Source organism: Etheostoma spectabile, chromosome 17 (genome assembly GCF_008692095.1).
Source record: "Etheostoma spectabile isolate EspeVRDwgs_2016 chromosome 17, UIUC_Espe_1.0, whole genome shotgun sequence".
Classification (NCBI taxonomy): Eukaryota; Metazoa; Chordata; class Actinopteri; order Perciformes; family Percidae; genus Etheostoma; species Etheostoma spectabile.
The window spans coordinates 19,371,989-19,397,769 of NC_045749.1; the positions used below are offsets into that span (position 1 = coordinate 19,371,989).

Consider the following 25,781-nt stretch of genomic DNA (forward strand, 5'->3'; position numbering starts at 1 on the left):
TGGCTTTTCTCGTCCCACATTCAACAGGCAACCAGTAATTTGAGACTTTTTCCTCTCTGCTGTTTAACGTTTCCAATGCCGCAGATAACTGTAACTAGATGAAGTCATTAGCCAGTTAGCAGCTACCGCTAGCTAGCCGAGGCCCAGGCTGTGTGCTTCTGACCACCCCGACTCTGTCTGAGTTCACCACCAATTCATGGTTTCAAAGTTGTTCCTCTTGTCTCTTCTGTATCTTTTCCCACAAAATATCGCCGAGTACCATACGCATATCAATGTATAGCTAAAGTTACCCTTCAGAACTCTTCGCGGATAAATATTTTAACCTAACACGGTGTAAAGAGTTATTTTGTAGCACGTTGAGGGCGACCCAGAAGACTGTTTTTATATGAGGAGCCATCTTGCATTTATTCCTTCCTCCATAGCAGGCGTAAGCTGATTGGCTAGAAGCATCGGGGAAAGCCAATCAAAATGCACGTTAAAAGAGGAAATGAATGGAAAGCTATAACGAAAAGGGATAGTTTACATTTTCCCTCAGTAATGTTAGATACATTGTTGCGTCCTATGTGGCTAGTCTATCTTCTAAAACATAAACGTGTACCCCTAACTGATTTGCGTGTGTTCGTGAGTGTTCATATGCAAGCCAAATACCATTTAACTGCCATTTAGTTCATTTGCTTCTAACATCCTATCAAATTGTTTGAGCTAACTATTTGTTACATTTAGTCTAAGGTTGTTTTTGTTTTGTTTTTTCATTTCGCTATACTTAGGTGTATTTGCGGACGTTACTTTGAGGCAGTTAAACCCTGAGCTGACCATGGTCCTGAAAAGCCAAAGGTTAAAATCGCCATAGACCTGACTTAAGAAGGGCAAAGAATAGTGTTTTTGCCAAAACACCATTCAAATGACATTAAGAAATAACGTTTAATCATTTATTTCAGACAGCTGTTGTTTAGGTGGTATTAAGTAGGATTAACCAGCTGGGCAAATATGAGGACAATTCAGTGGACATAAATCAAGTAGCCTATTTGTAATATGCAAATGAAAAAAGGAAATATGACAACATGACAGTTGTCTCACTCTCTCTCTCTCACACACACACAGACACACACCTTACAACCAAATTTCTTATCAGATCATATATATACTGTACTTCCTCTGATAGGCCTACCTCTGACCTCATATGACGCAGATATCCAATATACCTAGTTTTTAGATAATACAAAATGGTATTTAAATGTATTTGAAAAACAGAACAAAAGTGATCTGAACTTCGATTAACAGCAAAATGTACATTCAAATGTTCCAGATTTCTGTCATGGTATTACAGAATGGTTTTGAGCTGCTGCTGACCTCTTGACATAATCATCAGTTTATCAAACCGTTTTCATCACAATGCAGCATAATGCAACACTTTGTTTTTTCACAGACTACAGGAGCAAAGCGTGTAGTGGTTTCCTCTCATAGTTGAAGTGTAAGCACACAGCGAAAGACAGACGAGGAACAGAAAGCTTGACTTTATGGGTGACCTTTCTCAGTCCATCCTCATAATGTTTCATGGTCTTTTACATTGGAAGACTTTTTATCATTATTATTTATCATTAGTTTGAGCATCAAAACAAAGGGAGTTCTTTTTTTCTGCAATAAATTTGATGATTGACTATTACAAGTACAGCGTGACCTGTATTATCTGAAGATTTTTGTCTCCTTCTTCACCAATGTGATTTAATAAATAAATTGAAAACTGCAGATTTCAATATCTTCTACCGTGGATGAACAGCAAAAAAAGAGGAACTTAATGAAGAGGAAAGGCTTTGAAATGGTTGAGTTGCATAACATCAACAAAACGTTATGAAAGCATCTCTGCGGAGAGCAGCTGCATAGAATTAGAATTAACAGTGATTGTTATCACATAATGAGCATTTTGTTTGGTTTCAAATTTTGGTTATGAAACATTGTTATGCAATGTCTAAAATTAGCACATGAAGTGCAGTTTGGACCCACAAATGCATGACTCAGATACGTAGAATTCAATGATTTACTAGAACTTTAAGCAGTTTGATGGGGTCCAAGCCTCCTGGCGCCAGTTGCCCCCGACGCAAGTCGCCCACGACGACCTGGGGAGCACGCAAAATCAGGACCCAAAACATAAAGATTGAGAGGCAAACATCAATAAATATCGAGAGGTGTGAGCCGCAAGGTCTGTTGTACATTGCCATTGCAAATATCCCATTAACATTGATTGCCAAAACTGGTCTACGTTGACTATAGAACCCCCTAATGGCCAGTTTTGCCAAATTTGGTACAGAGCCTCAAACTGGCATGCCAAACAAGCATCCCGAGTTTCATGTTGATAGCATTTACTGTGGCTGAGTTATTGCAATTGCAAACTTCCCATTTGAATGCATAGTTGTTTAAAAAAAAAAAACATAAGCGTTTATTATAGTGCCCCTTAATGGCCGATCTTAGCCAAATTCAATACAGAGCCTCAGAGCGACATGCCAAACGAGCATCATAAGATCAATGTCCATAGCAATTACTATGACGGATTAATTGCAGTCGAAAATTTTCCATTTGCATGCATTGAGCACGTTCCTGAGCCAAAACTCATGAACCTACAGATAACCTACAAAATAAACATGATAACAATACTTGTGAGTTCACATTAAGAATACAGTTCATCGTGTTTTACAAAGTATAGAATTGAAATAAGTTACACTGCACTATGGAAGTTATCTGAATGCAGTATTATTAAATGATTGATGTGCTTTTCTTAATTAGAAACCGATATTAGTAACCTTATTGATGGCTTTACTCATCGTGTTTATTATATTTTAAAGCAACCAAAAGAAGTAAAAGGGAAACATGGTCATTTACATGGTGGTTCGTTAGGTGGTGGTTGCATAACGACTGTTTGATACTTGTAAAAATGAAAAATAAAATGAATTTTTTCACACATTTTCTGACAAAATAAAAAGATATATAGTATATCTACATATAGTGTAGAATGCAGTATTGATCTGAACATAGCTTGGCTTAATTTATACCTTCTAACCTGCTTTCAGCATAGAACATATGTTTGCTCCGTAGCATCAGAGTATTGGAGACAATGAGAGTGCATCACATTTATATTAGGTACATTTATTTTAGAAGTGGCAATGAGGCAATTGATTTTTTTCAAAGCCGACATGTTTTTCACCTACTGATGTCAGTAAGTAACACAGAACCTTAAAACCTTTTTTTTTTAAATAGAAAAAGCTTCAGAATCAAAATGTAATGGTACATGATATTACCAGTTTTATTCTGACCAAATAACATTGGATGTAAGTTTTTTGTTACATAACCACATTTTCAACAGGGATATAGACAGTAAACTGAAAAAAAGAGAGAAAAAGACAGGTCTTATGAAATCGGCAATGGGTGCTTATCGGGATACGAAAAATAGAAAATGTATTTTTAAAACTTTGAATGCAATACATCATCTGAATGCCTGTAATGGGCTTAGTCATCCTTCTTCAGAGGGTGGACAATGTGATTTTTATGAGGCGATTCGTGTGTAATGAGCTCATGAATCTGGAGGAGGAGGATGCATCAGCTGCTGTAGGGGGAAAAAAATATGTAACAGAAGTTTTTATTCCTGATTTGATCCCTGTTTAACCTCATGTTGTCCTCGGGTCAAATTGACCCGTTTTCCTATATCACGGTTCTTTTTAACTACCCAAAATAACATGATTGATTTCACACATAGCTCTTTGGCAAATACAATTCTCTACTTTCATTCATTTTGGGGTGTCTCATTCAATTTTATAGCATTTGAAAACAAATTGAAGTGGTTTTGAAATAGTATTGAGTAAAAGTTGACATATTCCACTCTGTGATTATCCATCAACGTACATTGCTTTAATTTTAGTCTAAATAATCCAAATTTCTGCTTTTCTAACTCAACCATTAGGTATCATTTCCTATAAATGAGGTTTATTGACCATAAATTCCAAAAATAACTGTAAAACTAAAGTTAATAAGTTAGTGTTACGTAGTGTTGAAAACGTCCAAAAAAGTGACAGCATTAAAAGTGTTGAAAAAAGAGACAAAACGTAAGAAAAAGTTAAAAACATCTATTAAAAGTGTCAACAAAACTGTTGATTTTCAATTTTGACGGGAAGACAACACAAGGGTTCCTTGAGTGAGGCTGTCACATGGTAACACTATTACATTACAGTCATACAGTTATATTTAGTAAAGCACTAGATAATACGTCCTTATTTGTTAGAGGACATAGTGTAGCTTATTTGATGATATCCCAATGTGATATGTATCTTTAAATTCTGGGGATCAGGAGTACCCCTAAAAAATAATTGCTAAAGAAATCAGAAAATAGTGCTTGTCAGCCATTAGTCCAACTTGCATGCATCTAATAACTGTACACAGGCCAGTACTTCATACTAGTGTCAAAAACGTAAAAAATGTAAAAATAAAGAAATAAATACAAAACTATGTAGTAAATGACTTAACCCTTGTGTTGTCTTCCTGTCAAAATTGAAAATCAACACTTTTGTTGACTCTTTTTAATCAATGTCAAAAACATTTTCTTACAATTTTGTCCCTTTTTTCCAATGTTTGTCACTTTTTTTTGACGTTCAACACTCCGTAACACTAACTTATTAACTTTAGCTTTACAGTTATATTTGGAATTTAGGTTCAATAAACCTCATTTTTAAGAAATGATACCTAATGTTTGAGTTAGAAAAGCAGAAATTATGGATTATTTGGACCACAATTAAAGGAATGGATGTTTATTTATAATCACAGACTGGAATATGTCAACAATTACTCAATACTATTTCAAAACCACTTCATTTTTTTTTTCAAATGCTATAAAATTGAATGAGACGCCCCAAAATTAATAAAAGTAGAGATTTGTACTTGCCAAAGAGCATTGTGTGGAATCAAACATGTTATTTTGGGTTATTAAAAAGAACATTGATGTAGGAAAACTGGTCAATTTTACCCGAGGACAACATGAGGGTTAAATTAATATCTACAATATATACATATGTACATGAAACAATATTTTTTGAAATAATTGACAACATTTATTCATTATAAAATGTTATTTCATCATTAATGTTTGGAGTACAATTTTATTGGATTTATTTATCATTGTCATTTCATTACAGCCAGTAGCTCCTCGGAGGATGCTGATTGGTTCGCTGAGCTGGTAGTTCGCACATGAAACACATCAGGCTACTTGAGAGGAACACTGTCCGGGGAAACAAAAAGAAGGAATTTCATATTTTTTAATGTAAGAAGGAATCTCTTCATGGCTAATTGATCATGGATGGGGGATATTCATATACCATATGCATGGAGTCCCACAATGTTTCTAGGCCTTTTTCTGTTTTGATGCAAAGATCACAATATTCTTTCACTTACTTTTGTAATGTTTTATTTTTTATGAGATAGTGTAGACAGTGAAAGGGGGGTGAGAGAGGATGACATGCAGCAAATGGAGAGCTAGAGGTCGCCCCACAATATCGATTTTCTTTTTATACAATATTCAACAAGACAATGTCTCCCCGCTACGCTGATGATACGCAGCTCTACTATGTCAAGCTCAAAGTCTCAGGCTCCAACTGTCTACCTATTGTCATGGCCTGCCTTCGAATGCTGGACAAAATCCAAATAAAATGTATACAGTACGTATTTATGTATGTTCATTGGGATCCACTGTTGAATAAATCAGAAAGGGTTCTATCTGCAGAACACCTATTCTGAAAAAAACGTTTAAGAAGGTGAAATAATGTGATTTACAATGTGCTTGTCACTGTGGCAAATACAATTTGCTATCTCGGATGTGAAAATTTCAAAGCTCCATATCTCAAAATCACTCAGAGTGCAGATAGAAATGTATTCCAAGGGTTACATTGTCTAAGTAAGTACTGCTGTCATCAAGAGAAAAAAATACAAACTCCTCTCAATGTGACCAAATATATTACCAACATTTCTTTTTTTCAGTTTTATGGATTTCTTTCCATGGTAGACCTTATTTATCAGAGGATTACATCACACTGTTACGTGCAAAAATGTACATTCAGAGTATGAAAAAAACAGTAGGCTAAATCTTTTTGGTGTTTGAGTAGGCATGGAGTAACAGATGGATAGGTGGGTGGCGGGGGTTTAGCACTTCAGCAACCACAGAAACGTATGTGAAAGACATTTAACTTGTTTCTGTTGTGCCTCTCTACGGAACTATATCTGGAAATTTAAAAAAAGAAGTTGATAAGTTCATTTGATGATTCTTTGTCTCATAGAGAAAAGCTTCCACCCCCGCTGCCTGGGTGGGAGGATTTAATTTCATTCCTCTGCCATTGTCCAGAGTTGTGGTTTTCCTGCATCGCACTAAACGCCTTTGTGAAGTTAGAAGACTGGCAAAAGAAATACCGCTGAGCCAACATTTTGAAAGGTATGTCAGTTTAGTCGCTACGTAACCCGGACACAGGAGGATACGGTGAATAAATAGGCAAATACATGAAGCTTCCTGGATGACTTCATACTTATTGGTCCACCTGTTTGGCTACTGATGTAATATCCACAGTAAGTAAACAGCAGTGTTTGGGAAGGTGGGGGAGCCCGGGCTCGCCCCAACTAAGCCCAGGAGCAGAAATCACGGGGGGGGGGGGGGGGGGGGGGGGGGTCAAGGGCGGGACTACCAAACTGAGGGTTGTCCCCCTCCTAAAAAATCATTAAAAACCATAATAATATATACTTAAAATTACTGTGTGAGTAGTAAAATATTACAAACAGGGCAAGAACAAGTCCACTATAATAACACTGTATCCTTTATTAGTCCCACAAGGGGAAATTACAATTTACACTCTGTTATTACACACAGGCCTGAATTACACACACATGCTCAGTACCTATACGTGCACTAATGGAGAGATGTCAGGGGGAGGGGGCTTGTAATTCCACTGGTCCAATTGAATACGGCCACGCATCATACAGAGGTCTTTATGACATTTATCTCCACGTTTCCATCCACAAGACACCGTGAAAACTACAAAGAAAATAAACACATGAAATATAGTGAGTCAAATATACTTTCAGTCGTTTTACAATCTCTTACACGTGTTTCTTTAACTAGACGGGCCCCACCATGTTAGCATCACAACAGTGCAGAAAGTGCATTGAATACAAAGAAATTACAACAAATGTTCAACAAATATAACAAAGCTGAAATACAAAAGCACAATTACCGTGTGCGCCTCTCGGACCGTGCAAATCTTAGTTTAAGCCCGTACATTTTTCCTCTGCAGCCACGTTGGCTCTTGCTGAACACCTTCTTACCCACAATGCAACAGGTGTGGCCTTCGCTAAACTCTGGTCGTTTGACCTTTGACTTCAACATAAGAAATAGCATTTGTAATAAAGAACAAAATGTACATATTTCTAATGTAAAACATTCTAATACAATTTTAAATCCAACATCCCTTTTTAAACTTATTTATTACACATTTTAAAGTTTTTAGTTACCACATGAATTCACACATTAATGGATTTATCAAACAATATGGACTAACGTGTAAATCTCAATAGCACTGTCCCTCAGACAGTTACAGGGCTGCCCATGGAAAGGCACCCCAAGCAGTTGGCGGTTCGGTGCCTTGTTCAAGAGCACCGTGGCAGTAAAAAAAAACCACACCACCACACTTTCGGTCCGTATGTGGACTTGAACCGGCGATTGTCCGGTTTCCAACCCAGCTCCCTAAGGACTGAATTACTGCCCCCCCAATGCCATATGTTAGCATTTATTACCCAAGTGTGATTTATACTAGTGCATTAAATCTACGCTGTGGCTATGTACGTACTATATCAGAATCAGAATCAGAATCAGCTTTATTGACCAGGTATGAAGACACATACGAGGAATTTCCTTTGGAGCATAGTTGCTCACAATGTGCTTACACATTCAAAACAAACAACCCAACAAACAATATATACACACTAATATAGACACACTAATATATACATACTCTAAACAGAAACAATGTAGAGAGATGAGTGCAATGAAGAGACCAATACAAATTATTTAAATGTGGAACATAGTGCAAAAGTTATTATATTACAATATGAACAGTATGAACATTATGAACAGTTCTGAAATAGGAAATGAGAATGATGAATAAATAATGGATAATGAGGGAGATATGAGAATGAGAATGATGAATAAATACTAAATAAATGGAATAAATGGAATAATAGTGGAACCAGTAAACAGGTGCTGTAGAGACCGTGTTACTGGGTTATTGGCCAGAACTGAACCTGACACTGTGGGTCAGAAGTCGGCTGTTCATCAGAGAGATGGCTTGTGGGTAGAAACTGCTCCTGAATCTGTTGGTTTTGGCGTACAGTGCTCTGTAGCGCCTACCAGAGGGGAGAATCTGGAACAGGTTGTGTCCGGGGTGAGATGGGTCTGTAGTGATGGTTCCTGCCCGTTTCCTGACTCTGGAGGTGTATAAGTCATGGACGGATGTACATGGAGACATGGACCCTATAACACACCTTACACCAGACCCTATGCCGGACCCTGTGTCGACCCGGTGCCGAACCCTGTGCCATAACTTGATGTGCAACCCTCGAACATTGTAACTACACATCACGGCGACGCGTGTCGCTCGGCCCTGGCTTGGCAGCGTTGCATTTCCGCCGACTCATTTCCTGGTTCTCCTTCTCCATAAACAACATTAAATCAAGAACAGGGCTACCTTTTTTCCTTAAAGAGATCAACGCACACACCAATGCACAAGTATGAACTTCAGGCCACTTACGTGGGTGTAACAAACATACAATACAATACAATATGGCGGCCTACAAGTATGGCTGAAATCATTCGCTTAACACAATTAATTAACAACTGTTTGGATCGTTTCCAGTTTCTATGATGTGAGGACTTTTCTGCATTGAGTACTTTTCTTTTTTTAAATTTAAGTAGATTTTCCTGATGATACTTACATACTTATACTTAGGTAACATTTTCAATTCCTGACTTGTGTTGTAGTAGTACTTTTACATTAGTAAAAGGGTTGAATACTTCTTCCACCGCAATGTAATAGCAACTGAACTGAAAAACTTATCTGGGCACGACAACTGTCTTTTATCACCAAAAAACAGACGCTTGTTTGTGGGATTACTAAGAAGCTGAATTTAAAAAAAAAACATTAGCAGCCCAGACCAAATGTTGAAACACACACACTCACACACACACACACACACACACACACACACCACCACACACACACCACACAACACACACACACAACACACACACACACACAACACAACACCACACACACACACACACACAGAAACTATGAAAGGCACTATTTATACAGCTTTTTCCTTTCCTTTTTCATTTATGATGCATTGCTTTAACGTTTTCTGGACATTTTGTGCCTTTACTAGAAGCCAACAGTAGAAAAATACCAGTAAAATAAAGAGGGAAAGAGAGATGGGGAAACAAAGTCAGATATGCAATAAAACGGTCTCCAGCAAGATGCGCACCGGCGTTGTTGCAGTTCATGGTCCGCCCTAGGGCACCCTTACTTTTATTATTTTGAACGACATTTAGCTGGTCTGGATATATATATATATATTTTATTAATTGGCTGCTGTTGCTGCTGGTTCCAATACATCATAAGTAGGGCTGTAATTATATGCAATATAAAACCAAAAGTGTGACACTGAGATCCACAAAAACCGCTTCCAACTCCCAGAGTCATCCTTCCTGTCCAGATGCCAAGATCACATGGCAAGTTGTCAAATTGACCCGTTTCAAAGTGTTTTGTATCAGAAATATGGACTTTCTTTCAACCAAATTGTCCCAAACATAACATGGATGATTCCATTCAACATTCCTCAGGTAAAATTCATGATTACTTTCATTGAATTTTTTGGGTGTTTGATTTAATCTCATAGAATTCTTTTTTTGTGTGGTTTCAAAACAGTATCCGGACTAAACTTTGACATCTACCCATCTGAGATCCACTCATCATCCTCTGATCTTAACTATTAATGAAGGGCACCCAGATAGCTCAGTTGGTAGAGCGGGTGCCCATGTATAGAGGTTTACTCCTCAACGCAGCCGGCCCAGGTTCGAATCCGGCCTGCGGCCCTTTGCTGCATGTCACTCCCCCTCTCTCTCCCCTTTCATATCTTCGACTGCCCTGTCAATTAAAGGCCTAAAATGCCCAAAAAAAATAATCTTTAACTATTAATGAAAATAATTCATATTTTCTGCTTTGTCAACTAAATATTTCTGTATAATTTGATACTAATGAGGTTTGTTGACCATGAATTCCAAGAATAAGTGTAAAACCTATTATAAAACCAGCTCAGGTATTAAACAAAGCGCCAAAAGCTGGAAAAAGTGACAAATAAAATCAGAAAAAATGACATAAACATCGGAAAAGCACAAAAAAATATTAAATTTTGACCTGGAAGGGCAAGTTCATGGTTGATGGGAAGACAACACAAGGGTTAAGCTCTTTTTTTTCTGCTTATGGAGAGCTACGTGACACATGAAAGTATATTGAGAGCCTCCCGGACGGGTGAACTGAGACTCGAGTCTCAGATCCGAGTCTCGGAGAGTCTCAGATCCGAGTCTCAGAGAGTCTCAGAGACTCAGATCTGTTTCCCGGGCTTTCTTTTGGAAGGCTTGCTGCCAAAAATGGCACCTTACTACTAATTAATTAGCCTGAGATAAACACTAGTTATCAGTGAAGGTATGTGGTAGTGGTGTCTGGTGTGTGCGCCAGTGTTCATGAGTTTGTGTGTCGGCCCGCCCCCACATCTGGCGAGTGTTAATTTCGGACCCTGTTCAGTACTGTAAAACAGTATTATTTACTTTACTTTGTAAATGTAAGAGAAGAAGAATTTTCAACAAGCTCGAATCATCATCAATCAGTTCTGTTTGTTTTTCAACAGTAGGCTATTTTTTACAAAGAAAACGTATTAATAATTTGTATATATGTTATATGTTATATATATGCTATATGTTTTATATATATATATATATATATATATAAAATATAAAGAATCAAGGTTTATATTGAATTGTGGGTCAGAAATCGTAATGTGAACCGAATCATGGGTTTGGTGTATTATTACAGCCATAATCATAAGGCATTATCTCACCTGCTCTGAGCAAGTACAATGTATTTTAACCCTCCTGTTGTCCTCGAATTTGACCCCACTAAAAGTGTCATTATCTGAAATATGGGTTTCTTTTTAACCAAATTACCACAAAATATGGATTGGATTCCTTACAACGCTCTTTGCAAATACAATTGATCCCTTTCATTCCTCTGAGCTTAACTATTAGTCCAAATAATTCATAATTTCTGCTTTTTTAACTCAAATATTAGGTATAATTCTATTTAAATGAGGGTTATTGAGCATAAATTCCAAAACCTACTGTAAAACTAGTGGTAGTAAGGTTTGAAAAAGGGACAAAAATTTCATTTTGTCATGTTTTTATTTACACGTTTTGTTTTTATTTACACATTTATTTGCTTTGTTGACTATTGTCCATCCATCCATCCATCTTCATCCGCTTATCCGGTATCGGGTCGCGGGGGCAGCAGCTCCAGTAGACTGTTGTTGACTATTGTGTCTTGTGTATTTTGACGATTGATAGGAATGATGTGTTACTGTGTCATCTTTTCTTGATTTTTGTCTGGGCGAGTGGCAACGATGAAAGCGAAAGGGGTGTGTGTGTGCGTGAGTGTGTATGTGTTCATGTTGGGAGTTGATGGTTTTGTATGTAAAAATACTAAAATTGTAATCACAAAATGAGAGGTACAGTATATAAAAAAACCATCACTGGTGTTTTCCAATCTTCTCATAAGCATCTGGAAACTGTTTACTAGATATACAATCAGAGGCCACTTTGATAGGAACACAAGCTAATGCAATCTGATACAGTCCTGCCATAACACCTATCTTTATGAAACTTTACAAATGTTTTGTGTAAATTTAAAAGTGTTTCCCATGTGTCCGTTGTTCTAGCGGCAATTACGACTCCTATTTACGTTCATAGCATGTAGTGGCGGAATTTATGGAACCATGTCACGTTATGTCACATGCTGACTGGAAGTAAAGTAACATAACAGATCTATATCGACGACGTTTCACTTCCGGGATTATTCAGATGCCCCAGGAAATTCCCTGGGTATTCCTAATTTTGGGCCTAATGTCGGTCATCTTCCTCTTTCTTTGTGTTGACATTCTAACCTCTGGTGGATTTCTGAGGACTATGGTTACCTGGTCCTCAGATCTCTGCAGGGTAAATCCAGACAGCTAGCTAGACTATCTGTCCAATCGGAGGTTTCTTTTGCACGACTAAAACAACTTTTGAACGTACACGTTCCACCAAAACAAGATAATTTCTGAGGATATTTTTCAGCGGCAACGTTACTGCAGCCGGCACGCCCAAGACGATTGTGATTGGTTTAAAGAAATGCCAAAAAACCAGAGCACGTTTTTTCCTCATCCCAGAATGCTGTGTGCAGGCCCGGCCCTAAACAATTTGATGCCCTAGGCAAGATTTTAGGTGGCGCCCCCTTGCATCACTGTACAGTACTTGCATGTCTGCTAGTGTACATATACTCACAAGAAACTAAAAAGCTTTGTCTTGGACATTTAAAAAAAAACTTAAAAATAATTAAAGAAACAAAACAAATGAACTCAATATCTGAAATACAATATAAATAGCTTAAAGAAAGTATTAAATTAAAATACTACCAAAAGTTTAAACAAGTGACCTTATCAGTTAAAGGATGTGGCCAGTCAGCCGGGTCTACTGGAGCAACAGGAGGGGCACTTGATGCTGCTTCTTCAGTGCTGGGTGGTGCTGCTGAGGTGGAGGCAACAGGAGGGGCACTTGATGCTGCTTCTTCAGTGCTGGGTGGTGCTGCTGAGGTGAGATGATTAGCAGGGGTTTGACTGAGAAACCTCAGCAGTGCATCTGAAGACAGAAGAGGAATATGTGACCCCAGTCTAACAATAAACACATTATTTCAAGAATAAAGTAAAATTAAATTAAAATAATATAAACAAAAAAGAGATGCATGCATGATGTACACTATTGTTTATAATATACAATATAAATGTTGTTATTACAGTGAAATGCTAATTAGAATAATGCAATGGATCGGTAAACTGCAGAATAATATACTATAGCATGTGGGAATGTTAATTTTGCTGTAACATTAATGATGTAGCTACACTTTAACACTAACATAGTTTAACATGATGAACACACTAAGATAATATGAGCTATAACCAACTATAGCTAGGCTTATAAGTATGAAAATTAATAGTATTTTGAACGACTATTAGCACCTGGGAAAAGGTAAAATAACCATGTCCAATGCATTATAATATCTGCTTACTAAATCTTAATATATACACATTGCTGAGGATGGCAAGCGGGGGGGCATTTAAATCATATTTTCCAACACTGGGCCCTTCCATAACTTAACTGATGTTAAAACTAACAGATAGCGCTCGCTATTTATTGATTAGCCAACTATGTCATGCTAACGGATAATGCTATTATCGATCATTGTTCTGCAACAGCAAAATAATATCATTATCATCATCACCTTTACTGTAACCATTACCCTCTGTCTTTGTCACGATTTTCCTCCTCTTCTTTTCTTTTTTTCCTCCCTGGGCACCAAGACAGTTTAGGACGCTTTGACATTATGAGATTTAGATGCAGGTAAAAGAAGTCGGGCTTATTTTTTTTTAATTAAGGTGACGTTTAGTAGAGCACAGGCCGGGGGCCCCCTGGTGGTTTACGCCCTTAGCATTGAGACGGGTATGGCTGCAGCCTGGAGCATCCCATCTCGTCCGTCCGTCTCATCCGGTCCCGTCTCATACGGAGGTGTGTCCAACGGTAAAACCAGAGGGTCAAAATTACGATATCGCGAATAATTTTCCAGATGGAGTCACGGGTAAATTCGTGACCACATTGTTGCAATCAATTTGAAAAACGTTTAAAAAACTGTTAAAGTAACCATTTTGCCATACATAGTTTGCTCATTTCTGAATGTTATGCTTGTGTTGTTCCATGTTAACGTGGCTACATCTGATGAAACTGCATCAGCGACGCAGCGATTCTGCGACTAACGGCAGGATCTGAGGAGGGATAACAATCCACGATCTGCACACACAACAACAAGACTACGAAAATAAACATGTTAGCCTACACTCTTCCAAGACTTTTTAATTGTAGGCTATATTCTATATTGTTTTCACACTTCACTGGGACATTGCTGCAAATAACTGCTTATCAGCATGGCGAGAGCATTCGACTGGTAGCTCTAGGCACAGTCGCTGCCTCGGCTGTCGGCTCTCTGGGACCCGGGGCAGAATGCGGTCGGGTCTCTGGGACCCGGGGCAGAATGCGTCGGGTCTCTGGGACCCGGGGCAGAATGCGGTTGTAGTTTTCTACTACCGCGGCATCGGCCTTCGGGTCTCTGGGACCCGTCCTGTATTCGACTGGTATCTCTGCTGCCCGTCTTGGGCCAGGATGCGATTGTATTTTTCTTCCACAGCGGTTCTATCGATTTTGTGTTGTTTGTATGAAAGGGGGAAAAGAAATTAAACCAAACCTAACTTAAATCAAAGTTGCAGCTATAGAAGATTTTTTTAGTTTGCCTATCATCTGCATTTTTTTTTATAGACGAACACGATTTTAGGTGTTTTTATCATCAGTATGATAGTCTGCATTTATCTTATGTACATGTTTAGTTTTAAATTGCCGTTACTAAACAGTTAACGGCAATCATGCATATGAATAAAATACTTTCAATATTTTTTGTTTTTTAATTTAACAGTAACGGCAATCACACAAATTAATAAAATAATTTAAATATTTAGTGTTTTCTTTTCTTTTTCAAGACCCAGATAGCTCAGGTGTAGAGCGGGTGCCCATAATTAGATGTTTGCTCCTCGATGCAGCTGTCTCAGTTCGAGTCCGACCTGCGACCCTGTACTGCAAGTCTCTCTAGATCTCTCTTGGTGTTTTTTTTTTTAACTCAAACGTTTAAAACCAAATAATAAAAGTATTTTATTCATTAGCATGATAGTTGACGCATGGTTTATTTATCCAGACGATAGTCTGCATTTATCTTGTCAACAGAAACCATCCATCTGGAAAATTATTCGCGATTTGCATTTTGACCCTCTGGATTTACCGTTGGACACACCTCCGTATGAGACGGGACCGGATGAGACGGGACGGACGAGATGGGATGCTGCAGCTGCAGCCATATACTCTGTTAGCATTTGCCTATACTGCCTAAGCCACAGGCCGGCCCTGGCTGTGTGGACTAGCCAGACCCTCCTTCAAAGCGCTGTGGAGGAAGGCCTGGCAATTCAAGACTACAAAACCAATAACCCAAACCACAATCATTTTCTAAACTTGAAGGGTAACTTTGGCATTTTTTAACCTATTATCCTATGTTTTTAAATGGGAAAATAAGAATGATTTTTTTCTAAATTGGGTCTAGTATTAAGCAAAACCACTGCAGTCGGGAGCTGAAAAACAAGCTGCAACATAATGTTAATGACCAATTGATATAATTTAAAGCAACAATATGTAACTTTTCCCGCTTCGGTCCCCCTACAGGTTAAAAGTTGAATTGTCTAATTATGTCTCATTGGAACTACAGATCAGGTACCCGATCTGGCAAACTTGCATAGTGCTGTTATAGCCGGTAGAGAGCCGCAAAGTGAATGCATAAGTGCCGTTCACCCTGTTACAAGTACAATAAGAAACATTTTAAGGTACAAAAACTTACACTCTGTTGCTTTAAGACACTAGAAAGATAAAATTACTGTAGCACATCCCGTTTTGATTAGGCTGTCCTCAATCACCATGTCTAAAGGATTTCAATAGTGGTAGAATTATGTGAAACCGTTTTAAACCAGAACAGCTTTTGAGGCATTATCAAAGAAATCAACAGGACAAATATCTCAGTTCAACTAACGCAGTTTTTTTTTATTTAAAACTATCATCATCAAAGTGCACAGCACTGACTGGAATCCTCAAGAAGAGCAACAATTTTCTCTGCACTTAAATTGCGACATCTACAGAAGTATTTTTTCCCTTAAGTTTTAGAAATGACACTCAAAAAAACTGAAAGGTTCGAGGTACAGAACACTTACATAAACTGTGCTTTCTAATCTCAACCACAAAGCAACTTAAGTCCCTTTTAGTAACTGCCTTTAACTTATAAAAGACTATAGGCATGAGGTATTTTACATTCAATACTCCTGAGGTAATTTGGTTCAAATAAATACAAGACTTTTTTGATCTGTAGCTAAATTATACAGCAACACTAGTGGGTACAGTGGTGCAAACTCTGCCTCTAGCCACCTCTCGACAACATTCATACCCAATATCTCAAACAAAACAAAAAAATCCTACTGCAGGCTCTCCACAGAAAATTACAGCAGAGTATGCATATTGCACATTGTGTACAACTTATGGATCAACAAGTTGTACCAATCTCATCAAGTCTCTTACAAATTAAAAACACTTTTTAGGGTTATTTTGGCTATTTTCTTTCAAGAGAAACAGATCACATCTCGTATCTCTTCAATCCCCCCAAAAAATGACTACACCCTGAAAAACCCATCATCTGTCAAAGCACGGAGCAGCGCAGTTGTAGTGCATGCTGACTTGGTAAGCCCGGTTAGTAATGCTGGACTTTGGATCCTGTAGGGCAGTGATGGGCTGGGTGTTGCCGTTAGGAGTCTGCAGGCTGGCGGTGGAGTGGTTGAGGTAGGACGCAGGCCTGTGGTTAGGGGCCAGGCCCGGCTGCGGAGCCTGCTGGGGATACTGCACGCAGGGCCAGTGCAGGTACTGGGCCACAGTGGCTGTCTGGCCTGAACCGTGGTACACCGTCTGGCCCTGTTGCTGCTGCTGGCCGGGCTGCTGGCACTTCTGCTTATTGGCTTCTTTGACGTCACCGTCATGTGCACTGCAAGAAAAAATAAAATAAATTAAGAAAGAGTTGCACGGCTGATTTCTGAAAAGATTCAGTGTGTGTGTGTGTGTGTGTGTGTGTGTGTGTGTGAGGTTGACTTGTGTCTTGTTGAATGCGTAGCGTGAAATGTATAAGCTACTGTGTGAGATCCAATTGTCCTTGTGTATTGTGACAGCATAGATGTGTGTTTTCCAAGGGGTGATTCAAGGATTTTTTAAAGTGGGAAGGCACGGACCAAAAATCTGTCAGGGCCCCCACCCGTGGGCCCCGCCTGACTGATTTTTGGTCCCAGCATAGGTGATAGGTCAGTATGCAGTGCTCTAGAAAGAAAAGCTCAAATCAAAGCTCAGACAATTTAGGGCAGCTCCAAAACATATGTGACAGAGTGCCCGGTTCTGTATTACATCAATCACACTCTGGGTCAATATCAGGTGCAATTCTGGCCCCTATCCAATATTTCTAAGCTGATTTATTTTATGCTCAGTGGGGGCCCCCGCTTGATTTTACAGCATAAAATAAATCGGCTTAGAAATATTTCACATATGTTTTGGAAATGCCCAAAATTGTCTGAGTTTTTTGGAGTTGATTTTTGCTTTTCTTTCTAGAGCACTGCATATTCATTCTGACCTATCACTGGTAATTGCCATTTTTATGAAGTAATACCACAAGCATAGGCAAATGGGATAGGAATGTGATAGCATTTGCAACTCTCTTGGCCAGATGCATTGTTTTATTAAAATGGAAGGCTAAGTCTCCACCTGCATTTAAACACTGGATCAACGATGTTATGCACTATTGAACTCTTGAACAAATTCATTATTATTTACAAGGTAATATTAAATTCAATAATATCTGGCAACCTGTTGGTTGAACAGACGCTAATAACATTGTATGATGTGAATGTTGTCCTTTATTTTTATTTATTTTTTAAGTCTGCTTTTCTTTATAACAGTGGTGCGATGTGGGTGGCTGGGATGTGGGTTATTGTCTCTGCTGCATGTGAAAGTACAATAAAAAGACTGATTAAGAAATATTGGATAGGATTGAACTTAATGTAATTCTGCCACCCTGTGCCCCCCCACTGCACTAGTCCCCTACTAGTCCAATCCCATTTTACAGGAATAAAATTGAAGTGATATGAACAAACAGAGAAATGTATCTTTTTAGATAAAACAGATGATAAAGTTTCCTTTTGAGGACATCATTTAAAATTTGGAAGAAATTAGAAGTTGTGAAAAAAAGGTTATAAACTGCAATATATCGCAGAATATTGCAATATGTTTAAAACTGCAATAATATTGTATCGTGGCTTAAGTATCGTGATGATATTGTATCGGGAGACGTCTCGTGATTCCCACCCCTAATTTGTATTAGCTGTCATGTCTGTGTGTGTTAAGTCAGGCTCAATTGAGCAACGGACGGATACGCACATGAGGAGTTTTTCGGCACATGGGACCAGGTTCTCCCATGTGTAGCCTGTGAGTCGCTGCAGTCGGGGCGGCCATGTAGGGGACAGGTGGAGGATGAGGCGGGAGGTGGCCACGCATGCAGCAGACACCAGCGAGGGTGCAAAACACAAAAACACATGATCTGAGGGGAGAGAAAAAACAGCACTCCATCACCACATGGAGCAAAAAGCCAATCAGGCTCCAGATGCAAAAACAGTAAATCGTCATTGCAATATCTGGCATAATAACTGAGTACACTTTAATATCTTTATTATTGCAAGTAAAATCTTTATCATGGTATTCAACAATGTTATTGCATATTTTCCTCATATCGTTCAGGCCTACGTAGTGATTTCATAACCGGATTAAAATAGCATGAAGCCCAGAATCGTATAATTTGATGTTTCACCATAAGAAATATATTTGCTATCAACATTTCCAAGAAAACGGCAGAACCCGTCCAGACCCCACGTCGTAAAAATAGCAAATGCACCTGCGCCCATCTTCGCGCCCTGGTCTTACAGGGAGTTGTGTTCAGGTGAATTCTTGGCGTGTTGCTATCTTGAGGCAGCGGGAAGGGATCGCGCCATTGACCAAAACCTGGTCTAAAGTCAGTAAAGCAGCATTTCATTGTTATTTTAATATCCCTTGTTGTAGTACTGTCCATAACAGGGAACTTAAATGTAATTTAAAAAAAACATCTTGCTGCATAATCTTGGTTAATATAAAAATAGATCACTATTAGGCCCGTTTATCTTGGCTGCATCTATTGGACTCATGTTTATTATCAGACATTAACTTTCATTAACCCCCCTGCAGTAACTATGAGGACCCCCTTAGGGTCCCGACCCCCTGTTGAAGATCTCTGCCCTAGTGGATATGCGTTTATCCTCCAGGTACACACAAGGACGCAAGTATGTAAACAATGTCGTTGGCACCACCGCTGTTCGTCTGTGCATTGTTAAAGAGCTAGTATATTATTAAATGCAACTTACCCTGCAAGGAAACCTCCAGGAAGTAATCAGCATACTTGGCCATGAATAGTTTGGTCTTCTCCAGGCAGGTCATAGGCCAGCCATCGTGGAGGTCTCCCTCGTGGACGGCAATGGACAGGTAGTATTCTATGAAATGTGCGGCTGTCGGGAGGTACAGGTTCCACTGGAAGGTTTCCAGCAGGAGCAGCTCCATGTGAAGTAAACCCTGCTTGGTCAGGACCAGGTTCATGGAGCTCATGCAGCCCAGGCTGTTCAGAGTCTCCAGCTTGGGCACTCGGTCCTCCCTTTCCTCAAATTTACCTGCAACGAGTTCACAGTTGCAAAATCACCCCACCAAATAGAGAATGAAGCTCAGGGACTCGTTAGTCTTTATCAAAGTGGATTCATTTCTATTTTTTTGTTCAATCCCCTTTTTTTATGTCCATCCCCTTTTGCTTTCTTTGTGTTGTAATTTTTACTCTGGTGACTGTCTGACTATCTGTCCAATCAGAGTTTTCTGTTGCACAAGAAACAACTTTTGTACACATGTTCCACCAAAACAAGTTCCTTCCCGTTTTGCAGTGGCATCTTACCTGCATTCTACACTTAGCGATTGTGATTGGTTTAACCCTTGTGTCGTCCTCGGGTCAAACTGACCCGTTTCAAATTTCTTTTAATCAGAAATATGGATTTCTTTCAACCAAATTGTCCAAAAATAACATGGATGATTCCGTACATTCTTCAGGCAAAATTAATGACTACTTCCATTGAATGTTTTGGGTGTTTTATTTAATGTTATAGCATTTTAATTCTTTTTTTATGGTTTCAAAACAGTATCCGGACTAAACTTTTACATGTACCCATTAGTGATCCACATCTTAACTATTAGTCAAAATGATTCGTAATTCGCCTTTTTAACTATGTATAATTTGATAAAAATGAGGTTTGTTGACCATGAATTCCAAGGATAAGTGCAAAACCTATTATTAAACCGGTTCAAGTTTTTTTTTTTTTTTTTTTAAAGCATGGAAAAAGTGAGAAATAAATCAGAAAAAGCGACATAAACACTGGAAAAGCACAAAAAAAACCTATTAATTTTCAATTTTGACCTGGAAGGCCAAGTTCAAGGTTAATGGGAAGACAACACAAGGGTTAAAGAAATACCAATAAACCAAAGCGTGTTTTTCTCCCATCCCGGAATACTATGTGGACTAGCCAGGTCTGGCATTGCGAGACTACAAACTTACTGGCCAACAGAAGACATGAGAGCGAGACCATGTGGAGCTGCTGCACAGTGACATCATAGCGGTCCATGAAGAGGTCCAGGAGGTAGACGGCCAGGTGTCTGGCTGCGGGACTCAGCCTGAAGCGGTTGCTGACGATGGCTATGAGGTCAGCAAAGTATCGTCTCAGGTTGAGCTGAGGGGACTGGCCTTTGTAGGACGGCAACTCCAGCTCCTGTTAGACATGCATAGTCTTTGAGAATTGATTTATTTTATCAGGGACAATAACTGTAACATCACAACCAGATGTCAATGATGCAAGGTGTTTAGGACGTCTAGTCTCCGCTAATTTCAGTTCTTGTCCATGATTAGGCTACAAAAACAACAAAGCAATCTATAAAATTCTCAGAAAATACACAAAGTAAAATAAATAAATAATATTCACATATAAATTGTGGCTTTGGGACACCATTAGTGCTCACATTTCTGTTGTTTAAGACATAATTTATGTTAACGGACCCTTATCAGAAATGTTTGTTTGTTATGCATATACAGTGGCTCGCATAAGTTTACACACCCATGATAAAGTTGTTTAAAAAAAGAGCAATAAAAAAAATTGGTCTTAATGCCTTAATTAAAAAAAAAAATTAGGAAAATTCAACCTTTTAAGAACACCCATTTTCTCTGAGAATGAATAATGTATTGTGATTTATTTTTTTTATATATATTGTAAATTTATTTTTAAAGCCAGTTATTTTATTGGATCAGGATACTATGCATCCTGATAAATTTCCCTTGGCCTTTGGAAATAAAAATCTGCCTGCTTCTATGGGAATTTAACATAGGGGTGTGTATACTTACGCCACCTGTATTTTAAGGAAGAACATTTATTTATTTACATTAGGATCAATTTCCAAAAGATGCTTTTTATTCCTCTTTTTAATCAACTGTAGCATGGGTGTGTAAACTTATGCAAGCCACTGTATGTGACAAAGGACTAGAACCAACATATCGTCAGATTTTTAATCCGTTTAACTGGCATTGTGATTGTAATATGTGATTTGTTGAGGTTGGACTAACTTTAAAGCACACATTTAAATATACTGAATCGTAAATAAATGTGTTGTATTCATTTCAATGTAAACATTAACAGCAGCTGGACAGACACAGGTGAGCAATGGGCAAAAAGGCTCAAATTAAATCGGAAATGCAGTGTATGCTCAACAAATGTGGACATTTCTTCAGTAGACACTGCATTTCCAATTGCATTCTATGAGGATTATGTTAAAGGAAGTAACTTTGTGCATAAAACAATACGCATAAAAAGACTCATTACATTTCTAGGGTTACACGGATTGCCAGCCAGCCCAAGAGCATGGCTTTTGTTTCAACACTGTAGTGTAGCGTCCCCCTACACTAATAACTGGAGGGTCTGGGGGGTCGTCCTCCAGAATATGGTGTCACTTAATTTCCTGCATTCTAGCGCATTTTAAGGCAACAATTTATAGTGCAAGCGTATTTATTTATGTAAAGGAAATTATTATTCTGCTGTTTTGTTCAAAACTTTCTGCTCATTTAAAACACGTATGTACATGTGCACTGCTAGGGTTGCAAAGGGGCAGAAATCTTCCAGTAAATTTGCGGAAACTCCGGAATTCACTCCGTTTCATGGGTATTAATGGGAATTTAACTGGAAATATTGGGCCAACCATAGATCATTTACCTCAGTAATATAATCAAAAACTTACTTAACTGGATGTAGTCCTTAGACTCAAATGCAGTCATCAATCTGCTGTAGAATGTTGCGTTCTAGAAATGATCTGTGCAGTGGGTATGGCCTCAACAGCCCTGCAGTAAGCTAGGTAGTAGCCCAAACCATTGATCTTTAGCTTAATATATGAAGGTAGCTAGCATGCGGCCTTAAAGTGTACTATGGTTATGGTTATATGCTTGCTACGCTAACCATCAGCGCTGACTATTGTTTCCAGCCTATCAAGAACAAGTGGGCTTTTTTTTTTTTTACACTCCCGTATTTTAAAAACTAAATGGTGCAAGTATGTAGTAGTCTATGCTGATAACTGTGTGTGTGTGCATGTCATTGACAAATATAGGGAGGACATTCAACTGAAGGTGCATTAGCCCTCATGTTGTCCTTGTTGTTTTCACTGAAAAAAAAAGGTTTTGACAGAAAACATGGGCTGTCAAAATAAGCGGTGAAAACGTCAAAATTAAAAATATCTAAAATGTTGGCAAAAACATTAAAAAAAAGAACCCACAACATTGAAAAAGTGACAAAAATGTCAGAAAAAACGCTATTAACGTTGAAAAAAAGTGACCAAAACGTTTTTGTTTTTTTCATGGTTGACGGGAAGACAACACAAGGGTTAAATCAGGTTGTCTTAACCAAGATTATTCAGCAAGATAGTTTTTTTCAACTACATTTAAGTTCCCTGTTATAGACAGTATTATAACAAGGGATATTAAAAAAATATCCAGTTTGTTCCCATTAATCCCATTAATTCCCAAGGAAAGTTTCCAACTTTGAAAATTTGCAATTTTGCAACCCTGTGTAGGCCTACTGTGTGACTGAAGGATCTCAAGAGTCAACAACAAATCCATAACCTCCTTTTAAGTTTAAATCTACATAAAAGACATTTATCACAAAAAAATAAATCCCATCCATATTTTTCACCGTACTATTGTGTTCCTTTTAACCTCTTGTGGGGAGTTCATATTTTTTGAAGGGGACATCTACCTGCAGGTTATATGCAGTATTGCAGGGGGGGGAACATGATTTTGTGTATGCATAATTCCTAAAATAATCATAGTACAATAACGAATGAGTTTATTGATGGATTCTAAAAATTTAAAATGCAGGCTGGCATTTAAGTGTCTTTCAGTCACAATATTGTGTTTTATACTAGTAAATCAGAGCAGTGTGTACCTTTATATACCTAGGCTTGTTTTCTACCAGAAGGCTGTTCAGGGTGTACTTGGAGAAAAATTATTTCAAATTGGGTACACTATTATTACAAATAAAATTAAAAAAAAATTAAAAAAAAAAAAAAAAAAGGGAGAGAAGTAACATCACTGGTCTGACACACACGCAAAAACTCAGACATCCAATAAAAAGAACACAGATTCAGAAGACTTGAGGACGATAAGTATGCACGTAATCGAAGCATGACAAGTTAAAATGCCTTAAAGTACCCTATTTCTCCATGATTGTTTCATTTGGCTACTGTGGCAGCCATCACTAAAGTTATTCAGCTGGTGTCCGGACTCACTTTGTATCGTAGCGCCTGGTATATATCTGCAGCGAGTTGTCCTTTCCACCATTGGTCCTCTAGCTCCATTTAACAGGGCTTTGGAAGCGTCTGAAAGGCAACACATGGGAAAGACAGTCAAACACGTCGCGCTAAAGATGCTCTGCACATGGAGAAGCTAAAGTACCGGACCTCGCTGCCTAACAGCCGCATACAACTGTTCACGCTAGCGGACCAGTCGGCACCGTCACCCATGGCTGCCGTTCATTGAATTTTTCCGAAACTAGAATTTAAAAAAAAAAGTGTTGACTGTTCAAAAGTGGACACTCACCAAATGAGCACATGTAGTTAATATTACTGGCAGTTTTTTTTCTGAAGTGAACTTCAAACTAGCCGTGACATGCTTTTACTCACACTTATTGTTGCACTCAGTGTGAGACTGACTGCTCGACTCAGCACGAGCTCACGAAACACTAGTGCTGCCTTCAAGTGCTACCGGAAACACCAACTCGCATAAACAGAGGGCAGGAAAGTGTTTTTTGCAGGTGGAAAACACAAAGCTGGTGGTAAAACAGATGCTTATACTACTACATTAACTTTTCATCTTGACCTAAGTACAAACTTCGTCACACACGATTGATTCATTGTTGGGGCAGCAGTTCGGAATCGAACCCGAGCCTCTGCGATAAGGGTTGAGGCTTGGTAGGCTACATGGGGCGCACGCTCTACCGGGTGTGCTTTCAAGGCGCCCCCAGAGGAAACTTTCAAGGTTAGTACAGAGATTCCGATTAGCACTTGAAGGCATCACTAGTGTATGGTGAACATCCAATCACTGGCCTGATGCAGCCCAATTCCCAATTAATGGGAATTATATCATTAGAATTTGTAATGATCCACTTTTTTGACAGCAAACTATGCCAAACACGCCACATGTATTTTATTGTAAAACAAAATTATAAAGTGCAGATTACTAAATCTGGCTTTAGATTACACATTATTTGAAAACACAGCAATTCAGTGGTAATCTTTACATTGTGCACTAATACCAGTGTTAACTGGCTTGTGACAAAAGTGCAAAGTTTTGATAGAATACAGCCCCGGTTGATCACATTTACAGATGATCTTGCAATAAAGCTTTCAATAAATCTTTCAAGATTTTATGAGAAATATAATGTCTGTGTCCTCGTCAATGCAGAACTCATGGCGATGTGGCAATGACTATTTTAAAAAAACGACGTAAAACTCTATACACAAATACAGCTTTCTAAAGACACATACACAGTACCAAATCTGTGGGGAAAAAAATCATTATTATTATGAAAAATTATTATCCCAGTACCCAAAAAGGTTTGTCCCCAGGAGAACAATGATTAGTGGCCTATCAATGGAAGGCTTATGATAGAGAAACTCCATACTGATGTGGATCAAATGTTAGACAGATACCACTTCACGTACACAAAAAATCGTAGTACAAGTGATGCCATTTTAACAATAATGCACCTCACTCTGAAGCACCGTGAAAGTCCTGTTGCATATGTCATGGTGCTTTTTTTGATTTCCGTTCTGCCTTTAACTCAATCCAGCCAGATGTCATGCTTAGGAAGTTAGTTCAGTTAAATGTAAATCCATTTTTAATCAGGTGGTATCACTCTTTCTTGTCTCCACCCTGTCTGATATGACAGTGTGCTGCACTGGCGCCCCCCAAGGGTGTGTCAGTTCACCCCTTTTGTTTACATTGCACACAACTGACTGCATCAGCTCTGAGCCAAACCAACATATAGGCAAATTTTCAGATGACGCTGTCCTTCTCAGT

The 25,781-nt window shown here is 38.5% G+C and overlaps 1 protein-coding gene across 1 annotated transcript; it reads right to left on the minus strand.

The window, feature by feature from the left end:
* Positions 1–16,039: 16,039 nt before the first annotated feature.
* Positions 16,040–24,451, minus strand: ccnj (cyclin J). The gene is made up of 6 exons (XM_032541051.1): positions 24,300–24,451; positions 23,990–24,079; positions 20,727–20,937; positions 19,501–19,800; positions 18,488–18,647; positions 16,040–17,051 (listed from the first exon to the last, which is right to left on the minus strand). The coding sequence occupies exons 2-6, from the start codon at positions 24,056–24,058 to the stop codon at positions 16,706–16,708; spliced, it is 1,086 nt and encodes a 361-aa protein (XP_032396942.1). The 5' UTR covers positions 24,059–24,079; positions 24,300–24,451; the 3' UTR covers positions 16,040–16,705.
* Positions 24,452–25,781: the final 1,330 nt, after the last annotated feature.